Source organism: Wolffia australiana, chromosome 15 (genome assembly GCF_029677425.1).
Source record: "Wolffia australiana isolate 7733 chromosome 15, ASM2967742v1".
NCBI lineage: Eukaryota > Viridiplantae > Streptophyta > Magnoliopsida > Alismatales > Araceae > Wolffia > Wolffia australiana.
This window is the reverse complement of record NC_135849.1, coordinates 10956652-10983652: the sequence shown is the minus strand read 5'-3', so window position 1 is coordinate 10983652 and position 27001 is coordinate 10956652. Positions and strand designations below refer to the sequence as shown.

Here is a 27001-nt window from a genome sequence, read left to right as displayed (position 1 = left end):
TAAAAAATTAATATAACAGAGAGAGGAGAGAGGGGGGAGAGAGAGGAGAAAGCAAAGAGGGGGGAGAGAGATAAGAGAGAGAGAGAGAGAGAGAGAGAGATAGCCAGACAGAGAAAGAGAGAGACAGGCAGACAGATAGAGAGAGAGACAAGCAGAGAGAGAGGGACAGGCAGACAAACAGAGGAGAGAGAAAGAGAGAGACAGGCAGATAGATAGATAGAGAGAGAGACAGGGAGAGAGAGAGACAGGCAGACAGACAGAGAGAGAGATTCGATGGATAATTTGATTTTGGATACAAATGGAAGGAGAGGCGGAGAAAAGGAAAGGTGAGGTGAGACGACACACTTTAAGGGGAAGGATTGCACTAGCCTGGAGAAGAAACAAATAACAGAAAATAAGAATAAACCATGCAGAATTGAAGAACATATGAGGAACTAAATAAGAAAAAGCGATCTGTTTATTTATTATATTTCCTAATAAATTTGCACAAATTTTATGTCAACCTCCAATCGTACAATTTTATCACAATATCGTTATACTGGGACGGTGAATAAGGAATTTGAAAATGAAACTCGCGCTTAGAATTAAAACTACTTTTAAAAATCTTTGCACCAAAAATCTATGCATTTTAAATGCATCAAGTTAATGGAAATTTTTTGAAAAAAGTGCAGAGAGGATCAGTAAGAATAAAAAAAGGTTCCAAATTTGGCAGCAAGGGGTTAAAATACTAGACCAACTTCTTTCGGCAGTTTCGCGGAATTTGGGGTGGATCTCGTCACCGTTCACTCGATCACGGAGGACGGTTGGTTCCTTGTCGGGCTTCCGGTGGGTGTTGCTTCGCCGGTTGACCGCTGTTCTGAAGGATCTTTTGGAGTTCTCGTCGATCTGCCGACGTTTCTAAGAATCCTCATCGTCTCCATGTAAGGGAATTTGTGCTTCACCACTGTATTTTAATCTTTGATGCGCCGAATTGTACTCGAACGGCGGTTACTTTTTTGTTTTTTGACTCCGGAGTATGATTACGAATGATTGTTACCGGAACCCTATTTTCTACCGTTGAATCTCTGTGGAATGGGTTTCTTCAACTACGGTTGTCGGCGCATCACGCCGATTTACCGAATGGAATGAACCCCTTTTCGTCAATTCGGATGTTATTGAGTTCTCGGCGGGTTAGAACCTCTTCATTTGTGCTTCACTGCTGTATTTTAATCTTTGATGTGCCAAATTGAACTCCAACGGCGGTTACTATTTGTTTTTTGACTCTGAAGTAGGATTATGTATGATTGTAACTGGAACCCTATTTTCTACCGTTGAATCTCTGTGGAATCGGTTTCTTCAACTACGGTTGTCGGCGCATCACGCTGATTTACCCAAATGGAATGACCCCCTTTTCGTCAATTCGGATGTTATTGAGTTCTCGGCGGGTTAAAACCTTTCCATTCTTAGTTATTGGAAATCTGGGCGTTGCCGTTGCTTTTGTGATCTTCTTCTGGGGGCTTTCGAAGATTGTTGGCTAGGTAATTAGGAATTAAAACAGAGTCGTTGTTTCTTTCCCTTGTTTCTGGTTGAAGTCCGGATCATTCCTCCGGATCCTTGGCAACGAATTATTTCCAAATAATTATGTCTGGTCTCACGCCGGTAGTCGGCTTTGGGTGTCATAACTAGAAGTGCCATTGGTGAGAGCCAGATTTGGCTGGCCGAAACGGCCTGGTTTCTGAGCCTGTTGGAACGAAAGACACAATGTTGGAGAACCAAGTGCACTCACTTTGTTGGATGGGCGTATTATTTCATTTGATGTCCTGGTAGGAAGGTTGAATATCCCTGGTAAAAATAATTTAACTTCAAGTTTCTTACTTCTTACATCTGATCTGTTGATTAGATGATGATACTTTTGTATATTTCTTGAAGTCACTTCTTTATAATTGAACATCAGGGTATTTTGTACTTTTTTCTGATCACATTTTATAGTTTTTATTGTACTGTAACAAGGAATGCACCGTGGAAGCATTATTGCCAGAAGCTATCTGTTTTTATTTTCAAATTGGAAACTGGTGGCAGATATGTTAGTTTATGATTTTTTTCCAGGTCTCCTTTAAACATTTTTTTGTTGTTATCTCTTTTCATCAGTGACTTATGCTGTGCTCCATCTCCCATTGCATTCATGTTTATGAAAAAGTTGAAGCCATCTCTACCTGTAACCTCATTACTACTATAACCATGTGGCTTGTTGATCACCCTTTAGTTTAAGGTGCTCCTGTTGCACAACCTTGCGGATGTACTATGTGAAAATCACACAATTTACTTTATTAAAAAAATACTCAATTAATGCTTTCATTTTCAAAAATGCAGAAAAAGAAATTCTGACAGAAGAAATGGGAGTTTATCTGAGTACCCCAAAAACAGAGAAGTTTTCTGATGATGGTGAAAATGAAAGGCTTAGATTTGGGTTATCATCAATGCAAGGGTGGCGTGCGTCCATGGAAGATGCAGTGAGTTATTCTCGGACATTCTCGTCATCTAGTTCTCATAAATGTCATTTTTAAATGATGTTATGATACTTCAGACTCTTTATCAGCTCTGATTGTTTGGAGAATTTATGATCCTCTATCCTTTGCAGATAAAATGGTAGTATTAGATGTGATTACACCAATCCAGTTGGATGGGAGGAAATGGTTATTTTTATAGATTGAAAGATACAGGAGGTTTGTTAGTACTTAGAGAGGAGAGAGGGTAGGGCAGCGAGGTATCCCCTTCCGCCCTGAGAACAATAATTTGGGCTCAGCATGGCATAGTTCCATAACGTTCTATTTGTCTAAAAAAGACATCTAGATGGTTATACTTACTATAGAACACACTGAATAACAATTCACATAGAGAATAACTATTCTGGTCCAACAAGGATTACTCTGTATTAATCCCCTGTCTGTAAGGATCAGCTGTCTGTTATGGATCTGCCTTGCCGACACAGTATGAACTGGTCTGAACCGGTTTATGTGAGTTGAGCACCTAAGCAGTTATTTCCTGAGGTCGGGCTATTAACAGTGTGCCAGGGACGGAACATTAGGGTTATCGGTGTTTTGAGCAACTGGTGGGAAGACACTCCCCTTATTATTGTGTCCACTGGCCGGTGTTGTTGTTTGCATTGATCTCTTTTTCTCCTCCGTCCCTTTCTTCCATCTTTACCACTGGTATCTTACATAATGATGCATAGGGTTGAAGTCAGTTTGCATATTTGATCATGTATAGAACAAATGATAGGAAATTTAAGAGGAAAGTATTAAGTCAGTTTGCAGATTTGCCAAAAATGAAGTTATTTATTTAGATCTGTATCCAAAGACAAAAAGAACATTCATATAGACCAAAATTAAAAAGTACACCATGTTCGGAAGAGAAGGAAAGAGATAAAAATATCAACTTATTGTAACACCATGCTGAAGGTAAAGTTGGGGGACTACATGACCAAAGCTTAAAACACAAAGTTGGGAAGCACCTAATGTAGGGATTGGAGATAGGTGTAAGAACAATGAGCTTGACCTGAATGATATTGTGGATGGAAAGTATGGTGGCACGTGATATGAAGGGCAGCATGATTATTACGGTAAGTGGTATTGGTTTTGAATTGAGAAATCTCAGCCCTGTGAGGAAATGATAACCCCAGGGAATTTCACAAGATTCATATGCCATAGATCAGTATTCTGATTCAGGAACGAATCTGGAAACAACTGGTAAGATAAGTTCTGAATAACTACAGACCTCCAGATGATCTGATTTCTTGTAGATTAACCCATACAAAACTGAACACCCTTGTTATTACACAAGATATCCAATATGTGAGTAGTGTGCTGAGGTTTGTGGCAATACTCGCTAACTTTACTAATGGCAAAAAGAGACATCTGGGCTTGTGAGAATGAGATTAATCAGCTGTCCAACCAGACAAAATTTAGATGGATCTACCAACAGTACATCATCCTTAGAATTGAGCTTTGCCTTGGGTTCTTTGGAAAAAGGCTATCAATGAAGAGATAGAAGCATTAAAAAGGAATCAAACCTGGTCGATGATACCACTCCCACTGGGTAAAAAATTGTGGACTGTAGGTGAGTAAACTCTCTGAAATGCATTGTTATTAAACACCAAAAAGTTACAAGGCCAAGTTGGTGGCAAAGGGTATACCCAATCCTATGGATTTGACTATTTTGAAAATTTCAATCCTGTGGCCAAGTTAAATTCAATGAGGATACTAATGGTTTTGGCAGCTAATCCTGGCTGGACTTTGCATCAGTTAGGTGTCAAAGAAACAAACTTAAATGCGAGATGGAAGACAACATATATATTCCTCCTAGATTTCAACTGTCAAGCAATCCCAATATTAGCATTAATCAACCACTTTATTCATGAATTTAATAGTAGTAGAAATGTCTTATGAAGACAGAAATTTTAAGTTATCCTCTTGCCTATCAGTAGAGAATGCTAAAAACAGTTGTCAAGGACCTGGCTTGGGAGGTTCGCCAAGGCCACGGAAGGGCTTAGATATACTCAGAGTCATTGTGATCATACTCTGTCTTTCAGAACTTGTGGTAAAGGAATGATATAACTATAAAAGGTAATGACATGGAGGAGATCGGGAAGCCAAGTGAAAGCTTCTCTGAACAATTTTATATTGAACCCTCTGGTGCATTGAGATATTTTCCCGGAAATTGAGGTTACCTAGTCTAAACAAGGCATTTTCCTAAAGCAGCTTATGCACATACGTGACTTGCATTAGGAAAGGGCAGTCTTACAAGTAAACCAATGAATACACTTGTCAACATTAATGTAATGCATCGGAAGGAAGAAGAAGACAACGTCCCAGTGAGCAGAGGTTCATCTCAATGGTTGATTGGAAAACTTATTTATCTGAATCATACCCAACCTGATATCTCCAATGCAGTCAGTACTTTGAGCCAGTTCATGAATAATTTAACTTGTTCTTCATGCAGCATATAGGGTTTTATCTTATCTCAAGAGAAGCGTTGAACATGGTATACTGTTTGCCCAAGATGGTGGTGTGACAGTGGAGATATACTCGGATGCAGATTATACTGGGTCATTTGTGGTCAGGTGGTCAGCCTCTGTCTGTTGTGCCTTCATTGGAGGCAACTTAGTCCGCAAAGGTGAAAAGAACAGAAGGCTGTTGCTTGCTCCAGGAGTTAAGGTTTCTGGCGTGTAGTATATCTAAGGCATGATGGATAAAGGGACTGTTGAAAGACCTGACATTGTATTTATAGGGATATATCCAACAACACTGTGATAATCAGTCAGCAATTGATATCACTCAAAGTCCAATCCAGCTGGACAGGAGCAAAACATGTGGACTGTCTGATGTTCCATCAAGAATAAGATAAGGGTTTTTAGCACATTTTCTGTTAGATCTTTTCAGCATGACTGAGCAGGTTGGAAGCTACCACCTATCTTCTCATGCGATGGGCATCAGGTGGAAGATGCACAATAGGCTTTGTTGTCGTGACGGGTGACCAACAGGAGATGGATGACTAACAGGCTGAAGTCTTCTTAGGCAGGCAAAAGGGTAGCACGTGACAGGCCACTGTCCCTGGAGTTGGGGACCAGCTATCAATTGGCATAGGGCAACATGTGACAGGTAACAGACAGACGTCTTCTTAGGCAATGGGGGTTGGGCAGCGGACGCCTTTTTGGACAATTGTAACAGGCAGCCTAGAATACAAACATCGGCAGATGAGATTTAGCACCGTCCCAATTGAGGAGATTTACATATTCCAGAGGAGACTCGACACCACCATTCGACGTCGCTTCGCTATCATTGCTCCCTTGCTGCACAGATCAAAGCTTCTGGAAGAGCAGTGACATGGCAGGGAGCTGGAGCAGGAGCTTGGGGATTGGAGTCGTCTTTAGTATATTGTTGATTGCCTCAGGGGTTCCCACACTTTCTCCATCTTGTCCAGGCTGTCACACCATTACAATAGAGGGAACCAACAGTGAGACAAGAGGGAGAGGAAAACTGAAGGCGGAGGAAGAGAAACTCAGCAAGGTAATTGAATGGTAGAGAATGGAGTATTGGCAGCGTCTCCTTCGGAGTCCATTGGTCAGGACTAGCAGAGACCGAAGAGGGCAGTCATGGCTGCTGGATGGCCTGCCAGCAGGTCATCAGAATTTACTTGTGGAGTATAAGTGTGGAGGATGTAAAGGCGTCGCGAGCGGAGGATGACACTACTCACACAGACAATGGTGACGCTAGGAAGACGGAGGCAAACATCAATATCCTCATAACAAAGTTGGTGGGAGGCAGCCATCATTTTGAGGTGATGGCTGCGGCGGCAGCAGCAGCAGCGGCCTTGCAGATCACCCCTCTGGTAGAGGGTGAGTCTGTTCTTATAAGATGGTAATGGGAGGCAGAATTGGGCAGTGGGTGTATTGGCACACAAATAACGCTCATGTGATAAATTGTCGACAAGAGCCCATGGGAGATGCCCAGAGGTGTGGAGGTGGGTTCTCAACTGTTGGTTTGGGTGGGGCTCCTGCAAAGCTCTGCGTGGGAGAGGAACATAGGACCACCGAAGGAAATGATGAAGGAGGGCTGGGTGAAGTTGGGACCATGTCGAGTAAGAGCATTATAGGCCAACCAACAGAACGAGACAATGATTAAAAATGGAAAGGAGGGAATATCCATCCTATTTCTAATGGGGGTGCATTACGCACGGAAATGCAGGGATTATTGATTTGTTGTAGATGCAGAGGCGGAATCATTATCATTCTGGATGCCGATATAGAGATCGACTGGAAGAGAGAAAGAGTCTCTTTTTCAGGAGGCTGTACAGCAAGGAGTGTTTTCAGGCACAGGGAGGGCCAAGCATCGGTTTGGGAATTGGATGCATGCAGTAGCCTTCTCTAGGGTTGCCTGCTGAGGAAAGTTTTTGGTGGCTTTCTGGTACTAGAGGAGGTCTGTCGTGAGCTATGTAAGAAGCATTCAGCATTAGTTTCGGTGTAATTATCTGTTATATATAAATGGCTTCTTCATACAAGGATTCTCCAAGGGAGCATGTCACAATTTATGGAGGTACACTAATTATCGATAGGAGTTTGAGGTAAGGTGGTGTCAGGTACTCCGAATCAATGAGGCATCAGGGGGAGCGCCAGTATAAGTTGTTTTGGAAGCCAGAGGGGTTCCACTGGGATATTGAGCATCACAGACAATAGAGGCTAAGGTCAGGTCGTTCAGGAGAATCTATGGCCTCGTCTTGATGGGACTGGCGTTTTAAGAGCCTAGCATGTTTGCATTGGAGGTGGAGGTAATCGGGGAACTTCAGACGTCAGTGCTATCTCGATTTTGAGGTCATGCTTTTCAGGGTTAGGCTGACAAGGTGGGCCCCACTGCCGGCTCCACTGACTTCATAGAGATTGGGGGAATGGAAATGTGATCCTGAGTTGCACAGTGAATTGGGGGACAGAAGGCAAGGATTATAGTGGACACCCTGTGTTCACTATAATCAACATCAATAGGCAACATCAGCTTAGGGGTCAAGCAGAAAGCTGTATGCCAGAGAGAGCATTAGTAGGATCTGTCTGATATCCTTTGGAAGCAGGATTCCAGATCTGGACCTCATTCAGATAGATTCAGTGTTAAAGGGATAGGGTGGTACCATATTCCCAGACGGCTGAAAGACTACTGTATAGCTGATACTGCACACTTCATCCTAGCTGTCGGAGGTATCAGAGCAGGTTAACCGGCTGGGGGAGGAGACGAACAGCAACCTTAGTTGCCTCCGGCTTGTCTGTTGCCCCTTCTGCTCAACTCTTCTCCACTCTTGTAGATGATGCAGGGAGGGAGGACGACTAGGTGGAGAAGGATCCACTCACTAACCAGCGAGCAATAGCGATGGCCAAGATTGTTGGGTTGTCAAGGGTGTAGATGCAGGGAGGGGGCGATCAGCTCAATTTTGAAGTGTGTCTCATAGAACAGACTCCACTGTGTTTGGGAATGGTTGGCGGGGAGGTATGTGTGCAAAGTGGGGTGCCAAAGCAGTCTACTTGCTAGAGACTTCTCGAAAGCCATGAGGTGAGGGGTTAGAATTTGGTTCGAGACTTTTTGGAGGGTTTCTTGGGAGTCAAGGCAGTTTGTCACTCCAAGGGTTTAGTAGTCACCTGGAATGAGATGATATTTTCTAGAGAGGAATCATGGACAGGGTTGTTCGGGGAAGCAATGATGCTAAGATGGTAGAGTGATGGCACTGAATTTGTTGTTGTCTCGGTTTATGGTCCAGTTAATGTTTCCCTGAGGGACATTTTATGGAGGTAGCTGACCAGAGTAGTGTCAGCCTTCTAGGGGATTCCCTTGCTGTTTTGGGTGAACTTCAATCTGAAGTTGGAGGTGGGGGATAAGCCTAATGGATCTGGCAGACGAGGCCTGGGTTTGGAGGTCTTTTGGTCATTCTACTTGAGGGCAGGGTTGCAGGAAATGGGCGCCATGGATTGCATGTACGCTTGGAGGAATTCAAAGGGTCCTGCCATGCTATCTTGCCTGGACATGTTCCTATGCTCAATGGAAATGTTGGAGTGCTTCCATATGACAAATATGGTGTCACTTTCCAGATCATTGTTGGATCACACCCTGATTGTGTGGTAAACGTACAAGTGGCAGGGGTGATCCACATATTTCAAGATGGACAGATCTAGGCTGCGAGATAGGAGTTTTCAGGAAGAGCTCGTGAGGTGGTCATCACAACCAAGGCAGGACACATCAATGGTGAGGCTGGCTAGAAAGCTTGAAGGGTTGCAAAGGCACTTTATTGGGGTAAGGAAGCAAATTTGAGAAAAGAGGAACAGAAGGCGGAAGGATGCATTGTCAAGATCAAAAGTGTTGGATGACTTGGAAGATACAAAAATTTTATTGAAAGAAGAGATGAGGGAACAAAGAGAGTGCAGGGATCTGGAAGCACAGGAAGATAGGAAAATGGAAAGAGATCGAGGCAACTGTGGCTGAAAGAGAGCGACACTAAGACAATATTCTGATACCTCAGAGAAGATGGGAGGAGATCCAATCAGATATTGAAGTTTCCATTAAGGAACAAGGAATATGTTGGAACACAAGCTGATGGCGGCTCACTTTCGGGGTTTTACAAGCAAGGGACCTAAAGCCTGTGGATATCAAGTCGCAAAAGGACAAATGGAGAAGGAAGAGCGAGAGGCCATCAAGGGGTTAAACGATTTATACTGTTCTTCTTTAGTAAGTTCTGGGAGTTGGTTGAGATAGAGATTATGATTACTTTGGAAGAGTTTCAGTGAGTTAATTATGGCATAAAGCAAATTAACAGATGCACCTAGTCTTTAGAAGTTCCTAGGGGTAAGAGGTCAAGATTTTTAGCCTATCTCGATGTCTAAATTTATATACCTCATCATCGCAAAGGTTCTGGCAAACAGGTTAAGGAATTTGATTGGGGATATAATCAGACCTTTTCACATAGTATTCATACCAGATAGGTAGTTGGTGGATGGTGCAGTAGTAGTAGGCAAAATCCCAGTGGAGTGGGAGAGAAAGGGGACCAAGGGCTTCATGTGAAAAGTGGACTTTACACAAGAATATGAATCCCTAGACTATGACTTTATGTGGTCCTCTATGATGAAGCTTTCCCACTTAAGGGGTGGCATGAATTCCGAGATGTCTTACTTCCCCAGTCTTTTTGGTTTTGGTGAAAAGGAATCCAGAGGGAGTTGGATTCACCCTCAAAAAGGGAGAGGGGTCAGGCTGGAATGTCCCTTGGTACCAGTATTTATTTATCCTAAAAGTGTATGCCCTAGCAATGTGTACAGTTCAAGCATGTTCATTTGACTTGAGGGGCTTCCAGACAATGAGTTACCCAACGGGAATTCAAATATGCCAGGTTCTTTGTGGAAGGCTTTGTGAAGGAAGGTATGAACCTTTTTGTGCTGTTAGAACTATTTTCAGATTTTTTGGGTCTATCTATCAATTGAGACAATTCAGCATTCATGGGGATTGGGCTGGACTGTCATAGGACGAACAACGCTCATGGCCTTGTGGACTCCCATTGGGACATTATCCATGTGCTTTTTGGGTCTGGGATTGACGAGAGGACAGATCTCGATCTTTGAATGACAGGCGATAGTTGCGAAGGTTGCGAGGTGAGGGGATGGTAATGCAGAGAGTTGTCCAGGGAGGACCGCCAAGTGTTGTTGTAATTAGTGTTTTCCAGGAATCCTGATTTTTTAACCTCTCAAAGTTTTTAATTTACTGTTGAAGAACAATATCCTGGTTAAAGATGAAAAGAAGCGCCCTTGCTATCAGCTATAGCTTTTAGGACATTTGGTAAATGCTTGAATCAAACTTGGTATCAGAGCCAGGTGGCAGGTTCAGATCCCAGAAGTAACACACTGCATGCTTGGGCCATTATTAGGCCAGCGGCAGACGTTATGGGGGAGTGCGGAAGTACAAGCATTCTACTTAAAGATAAAAGGTAGACTTGTTATCATCGATAGCTTTTAGCACTGTTGGTAAGTGCTTGAATCCAGTATTGTATCAGAGCCAGGTTGCAGGGTAAAATCACAGAAGCCACACGCTGCACGTGTGGGTCATAAATAGGCCAGCCACAAGTGTTGTGGGGGAGTGTTGAAGAAAAATATCCTGCTTAAAGATGAAAAGTAGCCTCTTTGCTATCAGCTATAGCTTTTAGCACTTTTGGTAAGCGCTTGAATCTAACAGTTACCAATAAGTGTTGGAAAGCATTTGGAAGGCCTGGGGGATGCCCATTTGGGAAATCAGCCAAGTGCTTTTGGGCCTGGCATTGACGAGGGGACAAATCTCGATGATGGATTGACATGCAGTATTTGAGAAGGTGGAGAGGATGTGAGAGGTTGGTAAAGCAGAGTGTTGTCAAGGGGGGGCACCTATTGTCGTTACAATTAGTGCTTTCCTCGATCCCTATTTTTGACCTCTCAGACTTTAAGTTAAAATAAGTGTTGGAATGCATCTGAAAGGCTTGAGGAAAGGCGCCAGGTCAAGAAACAATAAGGGAATGGTTTTGGCCTCTTGGGATGTGATTTTCAGACCCCTTGATTTTGGGGGTTTCAACTGCAAACCATGAACCTTAGAATGCAAACAAAATGGGTGGGCAGGATTATGAGTTTTGAGGAGGATCTGATTCTAAAGATGCTGAAGGACAATTACGGCATGGGCCTGGACTGGGAGCAATGCATGGCTTTCAGTCAGAGGGGCATACACTTACTGCCATGGTGTGAGGCAGAGTTTCTCTCAAAACTGTGAATTTTTTGGCCACAAACTAGAGGACGGCGCTTTATTTTTATTTTTATATTTTTGAAATATAGGATGTCTCTTTATTTCAATATTGGTTGGATTGCTTGTCTGCTCATGGGATTCTATGGAGGACTTTCCAAACCTATTTCCCCGTGCACAGAACCCTCATCTACGGTTAGGGATGACACATCGTATCCAATTGTGTAAAGTGTTCTATTGGACCAGAGGGTGGGACATTTTTTGAGTATGGAGTAGTTTTTATTACTACTGAGACTTTTGGGTGGGACTTTGATAGGTTATCGTGCTGCATTGAGGGCATTCCCGTGTCCTCCTTTTATGTTCCTGTAAATAGCTCAGCCCTCCCTCTAAGGTGGGCGGACTGAATGTTGGAGTTTAAGTAATAGTTGGTTCCCTTCTCTCTCGCCTCTTCAATACCCATGCGCTGCCTCCCTCCATGATCCCCGTTCTCGAGATCGTCTCTACCTCACCGCGTCTTCAGGCTGCTCGTCCTCGGCCGATCCCTACCCCCTCCGCTCGGCCTCCTCCCGATCATTCTTGTTTCACCATTTACCCCGGGAACTTCTACCTTACCCCGTCTTCCCACCTCCTTCCGATACAACCGAGATCAAGGTTCGTATCAGACTTAAGATGGCCGGGCATGGAGAGGCACCTCCTTTTTGGTTTGCCAACACATAGATTAGAGAGGGGAAAATGGAGCATCCAACAAGCATTCACAAATGTGGACTTGTATGAAGCAAAAGGTTCCATTAAAGGTGCAAATTTTTGAATGGTTGCTCCTGAGGTGACACATTTTGTTGCAAATCGCCCTTGTTAAGCAGAACCGTCAGCCTCTTCAGGATCTCCCCGTGTCTCCTTCTCGTATAGCTAGGGTTTACAGAAACAGAAACAGGATATTTGGATTTCTCATGTAGCTGGTTTAAATACCAGCTGGTACAGTTAAATGGGCTGGGCCCATTATCCATAGATTACTTATTCTATCATGGGAGAGAATAGGTGACTTGCCCATGTGGGTCCACTTATAGCACGTGGCCCACTTACATGTAGAAAGGGAAAAAGGAAAAATAAAAGTAAAACATAGAAACATAACGTGAATGATATTAAGTGGCTGGTCAACACATTTCCGCACGAGTTCTTCGGAAGAGAATTTTCTTGGACACCTCGGCAAAGCTTCCTACGTGCACAAGGGGTGAAGATGAATGGTCTCACCTTACTTTTAGTGTCTATTTGCTGAGGTGATATGGGCTTGCGGAAGATCCCATGTTCAGTTTCCTTAGACAAGGCCTTTTGGGGTTCTATGAGGAAGCCATGTCTAGGAGGAAGACACAGTGGGGAAGGCTCCTCTTGGTGCTATGGGCTATATGGCTTCACCATAATGATGTAGTGTTTAGGAGGAGGGCTGCCTCAACAAATAGTGTCCATGACGTGACAAGTTTTGTTTCATACTGGTTTACAAGGGAGTAAAGGGTGGGGAATTATGGTCATTTGTGTATTTAACGTTCATATATAGAAATAGACTTGTATTAATCACCAATCTTGGATCACCTTCACCAAGTAATCACATATTGAGGAGGTTGTAGATATTTTCATCAAGGGACTGTCAGATCCACACTTGAAGCTGATGGTGTCCAAGATGGCATCACTAACTTTGGCACTCAATTGGGGGTGGGGGGGAGGGGAGGTTTTTATGTCACTGTGGCAAGGATTCGTGTTTTTATTTATTTATTTCCTTTTGGTTGTACCTGAGTGGACCTAGTAAGCGGATCATTCTAATCTGGCATGTGCTCACTTATTTCACCCATTATGTGCCTTGGCCCAATGCTGTAAGTGGTATTTAAACCAGATTTGTTGTGTAATGAAGTATAGTTTAATTTTGTGAAACCCTAAACAAAAGATGTAGTCTGGTGGCAGTGGAGAGCATTCAACTTTGACAGTATCTCGGCCGTGCATTTTTTATGATCACCAAGTGAGGACGGGAGGCATAATTTAGGATTAAAATTTTTGAAGTTCCATTGTGTTTATTTCTGCTAATATAGGGCATGTTCAAAAGTGCCATATGTTTTGACACCTCTTATTATTGGGCCTCAACAATGTATTTGATTAGCAAAAATAAACATACCCTTTAATTTAGCTAATAAACACACCTCTCAGAAAAATGCTTGGTTATTGTGTTAACGTACCATGTATTTCAAGCTTCCCGTGTCTCTCCTATACAATGTATTTGATTCTCTATACTTGACCTTTTCTCAGCATGCTGCCTTGCCTGATCTAGACAACTGCACATCATTTTTTGGTGTTTATGATGGGCATGGAGGTACCACCCATTCTCGTTATTGTTATTGCATTAACAATTTCCGTTATGATTGTTGAAGGAAATGTCTCCTTTCTGAAATATTATACTTCTTTTTTGTTCTTGTGCTTCTCTGTTACATTTTTTCTTGAGAGTCAATAGCACATAAAATTGGTATTTGGAAAGACGATGGGAGAAAAACACTTGATTGATCTATTCTATTATAATGGGATTATTCATATTTGAGGATCATCATGGAGTAGCTTTCTTCTTGATTACTAGTGCATTTATTTTGGGATCATGGCCAGTGTGCAATGAGATCATCCCACCAGAAGAATTGAATGTCGTACCTGTTCCTTAAACAAAGGTGGGTGTGGACCTTTAGGAAGAGATGGCTACCAGAAATCCCGGCAGCACGAGTGGTGAAGAAGACTGCTCTTGTTTTTTCTTCACATGCCCATTTGATTGGGCAACACAGGCCAGTAAGACTCTGACAGGGGTGGATGTCTCTTCCAAGGATATAGATTATCAGAGGAACCATCGACCATCAAACATGCTAAGTTGTATGGAAGTGAGGTTCATGTTGTGCATCTGTGACACCCCTAGCCCACCCTGGTCGATTGGTCTTCAGATCACATCCCAAGATGCAAGGTTCCTCCCTCTCCTCAATAGAAACTTTCGTATCAAACCTTGCAGGTACTTGCCAACACCGATGGGTGTCTCTGAGACTGCAAAGTAAAAGATGGGAAGCCCAGAGAGCACCAACAGTGAGAACACCAGTTGGCGCCCCCTCAACAACACTCTGGTTTTCCATCCTTCAAGCTGCTGCTCCATTTTCTCTATGACTGTGTGCTAGTCTGTGGCTCTCTGGCACCCTTGTAAAAGGCAGACTCATGTACCTTATGGGTAATGTTCCAATTGTTGTCCCCAAGACCCTAGAGCACAGAGACTGCTCATCTAAAAATAGCCCAAAGTTGATGAAAACTGATTTGGCGCATTTGTGAAGTCCAGAGGATCCTGTGAAGAGGTGTGGTTGGTTGGATAGAATCTTGGCCTCCACCAATCCCTCCATAAAGAAGTTTGTCAGCAGACTATGGTATAGGAATACCATCTCGGAACACATCATGGAGGAGCTTAACATTAAGCATCTCAACCCCATTGGCGGATTCAACAACCTGGATTGAACTTGGAAGATACCAGAACTCTAATGAAAAAGAGGAGAAAGAGAGGCATGGATTCCATGTGATAATAGCAGAGGAAGACAGGAAGGTTGAGGTGGATTAGAGACAGCTGTCATGATAGCTGTGGGTAAGGAGAGAGGTGCTAAAACTAGGTTATTCCATCTCATGGCCAATGAACGGAGAAGATTAAACCAGATATTGAGGGTGCAGGGGGGGAAGTGTGAGTCTGTAGGACCTCCTGTAGTTGTTATTCCTATACCAACTCTGCCATTGCAGCAGATCTTTCTTTGCCTCCCCATTTGGGTTCCCCTCCATGTGTCTGACCGCCCTAGCCACCAAAGCAAATATGCCATCCACCAATGTCTCTGCGACGAGAGTTGGAATGGCCTCTGCTAGTCCTGTTCACAGAGCCCCAATTAAAGGGTCTTCGATACTCCATTATCTCTACCGGTCACCACTGAGTACTCCACCGACAGCATTATTTGTTATATAAACATATTTTTGATTTTATTTGACAAAATTCCAGGTAAAATAGTGTGAGGTATGTCTGTAACTTAACAGTGTAAAATATTATTGTAATGTGGATATATTTTTTTCTGAAAAGTATTTTAATGTGGATATGATAGTAATGTTTAGCGGATCCTCTTATGGAATGGCCAGTAGACAGGAGAGTCATTCAATATATTTTAGGCTTTCCCGTAATTTTGTAAGGACCCATTTTCCTATTTAAGCTAGATTGTATGGAATGAATACAGAGCTTTTCTGCTCAAATTGTATTCTAGGTTGATGGGGTTCTTCCCATCACCCTATATTCTCCAATGCTCTCTTCCATTTCACAAGGTCTAATAGAGACTATGGTGCAATAAGCAAGAATCAATTTGTTAAGATGCTTGATGCGAGTCATTAGAGAGTTCACTCTATTGACCAGTCTGTTACTTGCGCATCATAGTTTCAAGTCAAACATTCTATACCTATTAAACTCAGCAGCCTAATTTTTCTGAGAACCTCGTCAGAATTAATTATGTTCCTTGTTAGTATTAATTCTTGAGTTTTACGTTTCAGGTAAAGTTGTTGCAAAATTCTGTGCCAAATTCCTTCATCATCAAGTTCTAAAAAATGAAGCTAGTTCCACGGATGACTTGGGTGCATCAGTTCGGAAGGCCTTCCTCAGGTTTATTTACTTTCATTCAATCAAAGAAAAATGAGTCTGTGATTCTGTCAACTTAATTACTTTTATTCATGAAACTGAAAATAGTTGTCTCCTTTACTTTGGCCTGGACTCAAGGAAAGAGGGAAACACAACAAAATACAAACACCTTAACAAAGCTCTATTTTTACGACAGAATGGATGAGATGATGCGTGGTCAAAGAGGCTGGAGGGAGTTAGCTATATTGGGTGATAAAATTGACAGGTTGAGTGGCATGATAGAAGGCCTCATTTGGTCTCCGAGGGGTGGGGAGGCTCGTGACCAAGTTGGAGACTGGGCATTGGAGGAGGTGGTCTCGAATTCTATTATGTTCATTTCTGTTTTACTCACAAATCAAATCTCAGCATTTGTTGTGTTTCATCCTGACTGTGTACACTATACTGTGAGGAAACTTGTTTGCTTGAATATATACCAATAAAACACTGGCTTCTCAAAAAGCATCATTTCTTAAAGTCCAAATATTGCCGCAATAGACTGATTTAGGCAATTTTTCATTTATAAGTTTCACTAGTGTGCCATTCTATTTTGTCATGATAGGATTTGTAAAACTGAAATCCTTACTAATTACAATGAGAGAACTGGTTTGAATTACCAGCTGCAGAGGAAGTAAAGAATAGAAATAACGATATGATTAGGGACCCAATAGAGGATGTTCCAATGTCAGGTACATATGTTAAATAGTAATCGCCTACACCTGGCATCCTCGCTGAAGCAAGGTTTGGATATTGTCCATGCCAAGCTTGGAGATCAATGTTGAGACTGGGAGACTCTTGGTGAAGACATCAGCAATCTGGGCATATGAGCTGACAAAGCGGATGTCAACCTCTCCTTTGTCTTTGTTCTCCTTGATGAAGTGCCTGTCAATCTTCACATATTTCATCCACTCATGTTGAGCAAGGTCGTTGGCAATGTGATGGCCAACTTCATCATGCGATATAGGTGAAGAGGCCCATCAAAGACAACTTGGAGATCTTATAAAATCCCTTGGGCCAGGGGCCTTCACAGATCCCATGTCCTAGAGACCAGAACTATGCTTCGACTCTTGATTGACTAACCATGTCTTGGTTCTTACTTTTCTAAATGATTAAATTCCCAAAAGCAAAGCCACAACACCAGGATGAGATCTCTGATCCACAGCTGAACCTGCATAATATGTATCTGTGTAAATCTTAACCGTCTTGTCAGCTGTCTTGTGGAAATATATGGCACAATTGAGTTTCCACAAGATGAGCAAAGGCATGGTGCACAGCTTAGGTTTATTTCTTGGGGTTCGGGCATAAAGCGTCTCGACAGGCGAACAGCAAAGCTGATATCTTTTGGCTGTTGAATTAAATTGATTAATTTCTGGATCAGTCGTTGATAGGAATCACAATACACTGAGGCCTGTCATCCCCTGCCCCAGCTTCACATTTGGATCAGTAGGACTGCTGACAAGCTGGAATGCCAACCATCCAACATCGTGTAATATATCCTGCACATATTCAAGCTGGGAGACTAAGATACCTGTGCTGGAATATTCTGCCTCCATACCCAGAAAATATCTGTATTCCCAGGTATTCCCAGGTATTTGATATCAAACTTGATAGCGAGGGACATGCTTAAAATTTTGGCCTCCCCTGGGTTGCGTCCATCAGTAATCCTATTGTTAACATAGGCAATCAAGACTATCAACCCATACTCTCCATGTGTGATCACCATTGCCCTGCTTATAGCCTTCTTTCTTCATAGTTTTATTGAATTGTTCAAAAAACATCTGATGTAACTTGCATAAAACACCTGAGCTACTGGGTTTGTACTCTGGAGTTGCATTCATGAAGACCTCTTCCTCCAGGTCGCTGTGAAGAAATGTATTATTTGTGTCATATTGTTGGATCTCCTACCCCAAAGTGGGTTGAGAGGGCAAGAGGAGCTCTGATTGTGTTAATCTTTTCGTGATTATGTAAACCATTTTGATTTGTGATTGAGTGGGTGGAGGTTTCGAAGTAAGATTGTGTAAAAAATTTTGTTACTAGACAGGCTTTATTTCTCTCCAGGGTGCCATCTGCTTCTGATAGGAACCTCCCTAGGTCCTATCTAAAGAGGAAGCTAAACAGACTCAAGAGACCACAAACGTGGTCAAACAACTTTGACCACACTTTGACCGGGATGGTTGAATGAGTTTGACAGGCAGAATATCAAGTCCAATAAAAAGAGAGGCTCGGGTCAAAGGATCAAGAATTCTGTTTTTTGTTGCTGTGGGCTGAATTCTGGGAGATCTTTCCCCATCCAGGGGGAAGGAGAGCCAACTTGTTTTTCTTCATCGTTCATCTTTCTTCTCTACATCTTCACTTCTTACGTCTGTGACAGCTATTCCATTCTTGAGACTGGACTTCGTTCTTGTTATTGATCGGTGTAACTTTCTATCACCTTTCTGATGACATTTCTTCAGATCATAGAGGTGAAATTCGTCTGTCAATATGACTGATCCATACAGATCATTCAGCATATTGCAATTATTACTTGATAGATCCCTTGAGGATTGTATCAGCTGCCTACTTGGTTTTGTACACCCACTTGCAGCGGACTGCTTTTTTTTCTGAGTGCAGAGTAACCATGTCCCAAGTTTTATTTTTTTGAGTTGCAGCTATTCCCTTTTCCATTGCACGACAACATTCAGTTGATACAAGTGCTTCCTCAACCATTCTGGGAATCGTTACAGACCCTACGTTGGAGAGAAACAGCTTCTATGGTTTGCTCAATCAGTCATGTGACACATGATTAGAGATGGGGTATAACTGCTTCTTGGTGAAGCTCCTGGTGTCCTTATGAAGAGCAATGGACCAGGTTAACTGTTCCTCTGTTGGTTGGGTGTATGCTTAAGGGGCAGTGCAGGCAGATATAGGTTCAGTAGCTTTTGTTGGTGCTTCTTCAAGATCTGCATCCGATTTCCAATGTTGCTTGGTGATATGTTCTTCTCAAGGATTTAACCAAAGAAATAAGTCCACGTCAGCTCAAGAGGACTAAGAGGGTCAACGACCCTATAAATAAAGAGAGGGACAGACCTACTGGAAGGATTTTCCAAGAAGTTGTGGGAGTCCCGTCTAGGAGCATGGGGAAAGGCTGGAGAGCAGGAGAAGCCTGCGTCCAGAAGAAGAATCTCGCAATCCTGGTTTGAGTTATCTACTATTCATTCTCGCTGAATCTACATTGTACACATTTTGTACATTTCTCTCGTTCTGCAATTGTCTCATGTATCGAACTGATAAAGATCTTCTCTCTGAAGACAGAATAAGATCATATTTTGGCTGTCATTGTTTTGATCTTATCACGTGGGCATCAAGACTGGAACATAGTCAGGTGGAGTAGAGGAAGTTAAACATGGAAACGGGAAATTCTGATTATTGTAAGATCTCGGTTCCTGGAGATGAGAATGATTTGACAGACTCCAGATGTTTGATACGGTCCCAATTCGAGACTGAATCTGGCACGGATGTAATGAATGTAACTTGTCAACTCAATAGAACTCAAGTCTCAATTCGGCGAAACCGATCAGTGTTTGAGAGGAGAGGAGAGGAAGAGATGTTTCCGGGGAAGAAGAAAAGAATGGGAATGGTAAGGAGATGGCAAAGGATCGCCAGAGGAGGAGGGCGTCCCACGTTTGGGCTGGCAATGTCCACCTGCGAGAACGAGGAAGGTGGAGGTCACAGCGAGAGAGAGAGAGAGAGAGAGAGAGAGAGAGAGAGAGAGAGAGAGAGAGAGAGAGAGAGAGAGAGAGACTCACAGTGATACTCTTCTTGCCCTCTACTCTCAGGAGTGAGGGCTTAAATGGGAGCATCCATGGGCTGGGCCGAGGTTTCTGGGCTGGGCCATTGCCATGGCTTCCTCCAAACATAAACGCGGTGGTGGATCATATCATTTGACAGACTCCAGATGTTATCAAGCAACTCGGTTGGGGGAAAATGGGAACCCATTGCTTTGTAAATAATCACCACCATATAAACATACGGATTCATCAAAGGTCACACTGTACGAGATAAAGAACTGTTTTGTTGCTGGATGATAAGTTTATACCCATTCTTAGTGGACGAGTATCCCACAATAATACACTTAACTTCTGGCAGATCAAGTTTTCTTACTGATGGCTGCTGTTCAGGCACATAGACAATAGAGCCAAAAACCTTGGATAGAAGACGGGTTCTGAGTTTCACATGAGAAAGGTTGCCAGAGAGCTTTTCAGTAGAACTTGGTAGCGCATTTCTTGAAAAGGATCTGATTAGTGAGATGAATTATAGTCTCTCCCAATAAACATGTTTGTGAACCAACAGAGTCCTGGTGGTGGGCACAATACAACCAATTTTCAGTTCATTCATCCCATTTTGTTGAAGGATACCTACACACGAGGGTTGATGTAGAATATCCTTGTGCTGAAAGTAGCTGGAAACCTCTGAGGTGAAGTAATCTCAAGCATTGTCAAACCTGGCCTGGTTGCAACCACAGTTCCAAACTGTTATTGGATCATCTTGGAATAATGTATCACCGCCTGTGTCACCTCAGATTTCACTTTCAGTAGATAAGTCCATGTATATCATCTACATTCATAAAAAATATGGTGAACCATTTTGTCCCAGTCATACTTGACACAAGGGCAGGTTCCCACGCGTCATTATGTACTTGATTAAATGGAATATTGATTGGCTCAGTAGTGTGACTAAATGGAATTTTTTTGTTTCGCCAACAGACAGACCTCACATGTAAGGGTTTTGAAATCAACACAGACAAACAGAAAGGGGGGAAAAGCATTTGTGAAAAGCAAATGGGGAATGTCTAAGACGATCATGATGATTTGGATCCGGTCTGTGCTTCAGATCTTCTTGGGACCACTGCCGGCTTCCTGTCATACGACAGGTACAGTCTCCCTACTCCAGCAGGAGCACTCGAAAGTTTTTTCTAATCCATTTAGTCTTCCCCTCCAACTTTTAATGCAAGAAATAACCATCATCATTGAGAGTAAGCTAGAAACCAATATCTGTACCTAGACTCTGAGGTGAAACCAATAGTGCTTTCACTGACACCATATGTCACACATTTTTAAGAACCCCCCCAGGCCATCCTGCTTGTTTTCAATAATGTACCAAAGGAGAACCAAGAAAAGAGGGAGGTCCACATCAGCACGTGGAGAGTAAAATAAGGCACATAGCCTATGAATAAAATGGGGCGAAAGAAAGAGGATACCTTTTCTCAAGAAGTGGTTAGTTCCTGTTCAGGCAGCACAGGCAGAGGCTGGAGAGCAAGAGTCCGCGTCCAGATGGAAGGATCTCCCCATCCTTTTGGTTCTTGTTTCTCTTTGTATTCCCGTCTCTTTTCTGATGCGATATGACACCGTATCTATGAACGTCGGCCCAGGCCCACGTCGGGGGCCCATTAGCGAGGACTACTTCAGCTATCCGGCAGAGAGAGAAAGGGGCTTTTGACTCTGGTAAGTGCTATAGCGCATTCCATTTTGAAGGCCTTTTCTGACCTTCCTCATTGCAGACAATCACTCCTGCTCAAGGGCGGCATCCCAGGCCGAGTCCAGGCGTTGTCCAACCTGTCTGCTCAGAGGCGTTGTCAACCCCGCCACCCTTCTTCCTCTCCAACCTATCTCTCTATCTTCTTCTATCTTCCTCTCAGACAATGTGGATTATTGGCAAAGACACATTTCAATCAAAGTTTTATTGAAGTTACAAGGGGCGTACCACTTTCTCACTCTATGTTCTAGTTCAATGACTACATTGGTTCAATAGTAGCTTCCTCCAAGAAAGTCGTACAAGAAAGAATTGGCCCTTTTGCTACCACAACAGAATCAGCTTTACATGACCAATACTGGCAATTCGAAGACGTCCTTTCCTAGCAGTGAGAACTTTCCGATTATCATCACTTCTGAAATAGTTGAAAGTTTTATCATGATATGGAGTCATGTGATTAGTAGTTTTAGCATCGAGGACCTGAGAAATACTGGAAAGATAACTGGAAGTACCAGTATCAAGGGAAGTACTGAATGCACAAGATCAGCCAATAGGCTCCAGAGAATAATTACTGAGCAGGCCCAATATTTATGCCATATCCTCCTTGAACATCTCTGTATCAGTGGCTGTATCCCAATAACTGGATTGCCTGCATCAGCTACTTCTCCTTGAGCAATATAGACTTTCCGGTCTTTGACCTTGGATACCTATGAAGTTTATTAAATGTCTCCTCTGTGGCTGGGCATGTTACAGTAGGGACATACCAATCCATCTTTGGACTCGGGCAGGGTCGCACAGTTGAATTTGGAACCTTTTTCCTTTTCTTTCAGCTCACCATCCTGTTGACCAACTGCAGGTCACTAAAGGCCCCATCTTCTTGGAAGTCAAGGCAATTGATTTGCCCTGATCACCTGAGGTATGGTGTGAGGCCCCCAATCTGGTAGCCGCATGATACATGGGTCTTGAGTCAGCTTTCATCCTCCATCAGCGTGTGGATAGTTTTATCTAACTCCTTTCCGAAAATTGTTTTTTACCTAGTTCCGGGTTCTTTCCACTTATGGTCATGTTACGTATGTCTTCATTCTCGGGGCTAAGACCAACCAAGAAAATGAAGAGCTGACGCTTCAATCGGCCAATAGTGATCAACCTCCTGCTATAGTGCTTTGAACTTGCAACATATTCCATGATCTGCTGGCTGTCCGGAGTCAGCTTTTGGGCGTTATCAGTAAGAGCATTAATACATCAGTCATTGTCTTGAGAGAAATTCGTTCTCATTTGATCCCACATGTGCTCCACAGAGTCCATCAGTGGGAAGTTATCATACATCACAGAGGTCAAAGTTGATTGGAGCCAAATGTGAAAAGTGTCAGGGTCACTTTCAATCATGGGACCATCAACTGGATGCTTGCCCAAGTTTCTAACCTTGAGAGTCAGCTCAACAAATGGGGTCAATTGATAAATATTTTTCCTGCTAAATTTGACTTTCTCTGGAGCATGTGGCAGTGGATGAATTATCTTCAACGAGATCAGCTTCTAGACAAGATCTCGGCCAGATATAATGGCTATCTGATCAGCTGAATTCTTATTCACTAATATTCTGCTTGTAAGAAAGAATCCCGTCCAGAACAGGATGACAGTGAGGGGAAGTAACCTTCAACTCTGTTTGCAGACAAGAGTGTTGCATGAACTCAGGAGCTGTGCAAGAGTGGAAGATGAACTGCAAGGCTGGCCATGGGGCAAGCTGCAGGAACTGCAATACCATCTGAAAGGCAAGCTGCAGGAGAAAGAAATATAATCCAGAAACCACAAGGCTAGCAGCGAAGGAAGCTGCAGGAGCCACAGAAAGTCTGCGAAAGGATCATCACTGGGAAAGCGTAATCAGGGTTTGTTGACGTCTCTGTCTCCAGAGAGTGCCATCGGCTCTAATACCATTTCACTTTAGGGCTGTGTGTAATGTGAATCCTTACTAGTTAAGAGAAATAAGAATCGGATATGGGGCCCAATAGTGGAAAGCCCAATATCAGGAACATAAGTGACATTGTAAACACCTATGTATAAAAATTTTGATGCTTGAACAATTTTGTATAGTAGAAGGAATAAATAGTGCTGGTCACATGTTGGAGTCAAGTTTTATCCAGTCTTATGCTTAATAGTCAAGGAGTCTGAAGGTTCTTGGCAATAATAAGTTTACATGATCTCATGTGATTTCAATGAACGGGAATGAATCATCAGCAAACTCATATGATAGTTGAGGATTCAAATGCAAGATGTTTTTCGTTGAATCGCAATTTTGTTTTTGTACTTTGATTTGTTTTTGGAAAAACGGAGGAATTTTGGTGTGTCCAGTAGATTGCAAGTCATCCAAAATTCTGGTTGTTTCAGACAGATTCCATGGTGGTTAGTTTTGGGATCCAGCCAATGTTTTCCTCGATAATTTTGACTGATAGTATAAAATCCCTGAATATATATATATATATATATATATATATATATATATATATTCTCATTTCTTTTGACAAGTATTTCTCTCTCCTGGGATAGTCTCTGGGATATTATCATTTTGACATTCGTGGCGACAGATCGTGTATTTGATGATCATTTTGGTTGCGCTATGTTTACGTTAGTTAATGTCCTGAAGAATGACACGGAATTCCCCGCTAATTCTTAAAAATTGGGTTTGTGTCCCAGGGACCTCACTCTGATTTTGCTGGTCCCACCTCCGGTTGCACAGCATGTGTAGCTGTCCTTAGGAACAACGAATTGGTTGTCGCGAATGCTGGGGATTCTCGATGTGTGATCTCAAGGAAGGGTCAGGTACTTATAGATCTAAAGCCTCCCCACTGAGCCATGGTTAATATTTTTTTACTTCGTTAGCTCTATATTCTTTATTTTTAAATGCGTTTTTAACTTTCCGAGCTCTTTTTTTTTTTTAATTCCGTTGTGTTTTTCCAAGGCATACAACCTCTCAAGAGATCACAAACCAGACCAAGAACCAGAGAAGGAGAGGATTCTCAAGGCTGGGGGGTTCATCCATGCAGGACGTGTGAATGGAAGCTTAAACTTGGCTCGGGCAATCGGTAATTAGATTGCAGCATTGATGATCGGAGTTTATTTCGCAATGGAAAATAATATTTGAAAAATATGGGTCTCAGGCGATATGGAATTCAAGCAAAACAAGTTTTTGCCCGCGGATAAACAAATCGTGACCGCAAATCCTGACATCACCACTGTGAGCATCTGATGTTGAACCCCGTCTATATCTGTGTTTTATACTTTCATACTTGGGCTGCTTATGATAGCTGTGGTATTACTTATCACAGGTTGAGCTCTCTGACGAAGATGAGTTTGTTGTTCTAGCCTGTGATGGTGTTTGGTATGTTTATCGTTCAAAGTTTCCTCAAATGCACTTGACGTGTTTCTATTTCATTATGTCTTTTGAATTATCTTGTCTACTACTACCCTGTAAATAATCCAAAGCTCAAGATCTAATGATACGGTTAGCTTCTCCTAATCGGTTTAGCTATTTTAGAACTTGCGAGGTAAATTCTCTCAAAAAAATAACTTGTGATGTAAATATGACATTCTCCTCATCTTTTACCTCGTGATAACTTTTTTAGATTTATTTTCTAAAAAGTATAATATGATATTTGAGTGTTCCTATTTGGGTCTCAGCCAGTTCTGTCTCCTGGACATCTCTTTCAGGGACTGTATGACGAGCCAGCAACTAGTTGACTTCATACACGAGCATATGAACGAAGTAAGCTCCCGCCCCCACCAATTATTCCCTTCAAATATATTCTCTCTCTCTAACTTTATGTTGTGATGCTTGAATTTTATTGGGGGCAGGCGAGTAGCCTCTCGTCCGTTTGTGAGAAAGTCTTGGATAGGTGCCTGGCCCCGTCAACGGTGACTGGAGAAGGTTGTGACAATATGACTATGATTCTGGTCCAGTTCAAGAAGCCACTCAAAGAGAACTCCGGCAAGACCGAGCCACCGCCAGAGGCGAATTCCGACACCCCTCTGTGAACCAGGTTGTTGCTACCAGATAAGAAGTTGCCACACATTAGTGGAGAATGATTGCACCTGATACAGAAGTCTCCTCCTCTTAAGGAAGAACTATTTGCTGACTGGTTAGATTCAACTAAGAGTTGTATATATTTGTCTATCTCGCTGCCTGTAGTTGAACGAGGTGATTTGTCCATCTGGAATGGTGTCGTTTTTATTCATATTAATTATTATCATCGTTTTGTAATTAGGTCTGGCATCTACATAAGAAATAATTAATATGTCGATCTTTGTACTCTTTCATATTCCATTCTGCTTTGCACCCCTGTTTGAAAGCTAAACATTCAACATAGCCAAACTCTTGATGTTATTGATGAGTTACTTAGGAACAAGTTAATATGTGCGTACAATACAATGTTTATTTTTTGTTGAAAAAATGATCTTTGTGTGTCAAAACTCAATTCTCTTGAGCTCGAAGGAAATCTTAAAAAGGAAAGTAAGGAATAATATTTTCTAAATACAAAGGGCATCCAATCAGCGTAAATAATTGTTAAAATGCATGTCCAATGCATACAAGGTGAAAGTCTTTTTATTGAACTAACAAAGATAAGAAGTTGTAATAAATATTTGATAATTTATTGATAAAATGTTAAATTTTGTACTCCATTTTAATTTCATTATATATAATGAAATTACTACTTTTATTCCCCTTAAAAAAATTGATTTTAACATTCATCGAAGTCATCAATACATTTTCCTTGATATTAGTTAATAAAAAGATATTTATATGTATCCTGGTCCTCACATCATGAAAAACAAATTAAACATTATATTAATAACCACTTGTATCATTCGGTTTTTTAATAGATAACCCAGTCAATTTCATCGTTGACTGGATCAGAACATATTGTTATAGCTTGAAAAATTGTTTTGTTCTCATCTTCATGAAACAATTACATTACGAACGAATGAGATATTCAACCATTTACTTTCTCAATCAAACATGCTTAGTACACAATTTATTAATTTATAATTATCTAAACATAATATTCGACTACATAATTCTTTAGGTAATGCTTTATAAGCACTGACTTTGGGATTGGTTCAATGTGTTAGTTATCTTGTGTATTATAGTGAACCTTGAAATTTGATAATTTGATCATTGCATTAAAATGATAGAATCTCTCACTTTAAGACATTCACCTTTGACCTAACTAGGCCTATTTATGTGACACTTCAATTTGCTACAGTTTCTCAATACGTCTGTGATCATAAATTCATGTCTCCATGCAGCTGTCTTAACACCTCATTAGATTTTAAATTATTCCATCACATTTGTCGATTAGTGAAGAGGAAAATTCATCTATCACTACATTTAATGGTTCAGGAAATTCTTATGAGTTATCAAAGGTTTCCTATTTAAACTCTTTTTTATTTTTTTACAAGGTTAGACACACACCTTGTTTAACTTATCATTTTTTAATACTGGCTTTCATTTTTTCTTACTTATTATACAAAGTTAAATAATAAGTATGAC

General features: G+C 41.9%; 1 protein-coding gene across 1 annotated transcript; it reads left to right on the top strand.

The window, feature by feature from the left end:
• The first annotated feature begins 738 nt into the window (after positions 1-738).
• LOC144712765 (putative protein phosphatase 2C 11) lies at positions 739-25714 on the top strand. Its single transcript, XM_078587066.1, has 11 exons — positions 739-920; positions 2350-2489; positions 13548-13611; positions 15831-15939; positions 16112-16265; positions 24148-24273; positions 24413-24536; positions 24612-24688; positions 24780-24832; positions 25162-25216; positions 25306-25714. Exons 2-11 carry the CDS (start codon positions 2373-2375, stop codon positions 25483-25485), a joined length of 1059 nt encoding a protein of 352 aa, XP_078443192.1. The 5' UTR covers positions 739-920; positions 2350-2372; the 3' UTR covers positions 25486-25714.
• Positions 25715-27001: the final 1287 nt, after the last annotated feature.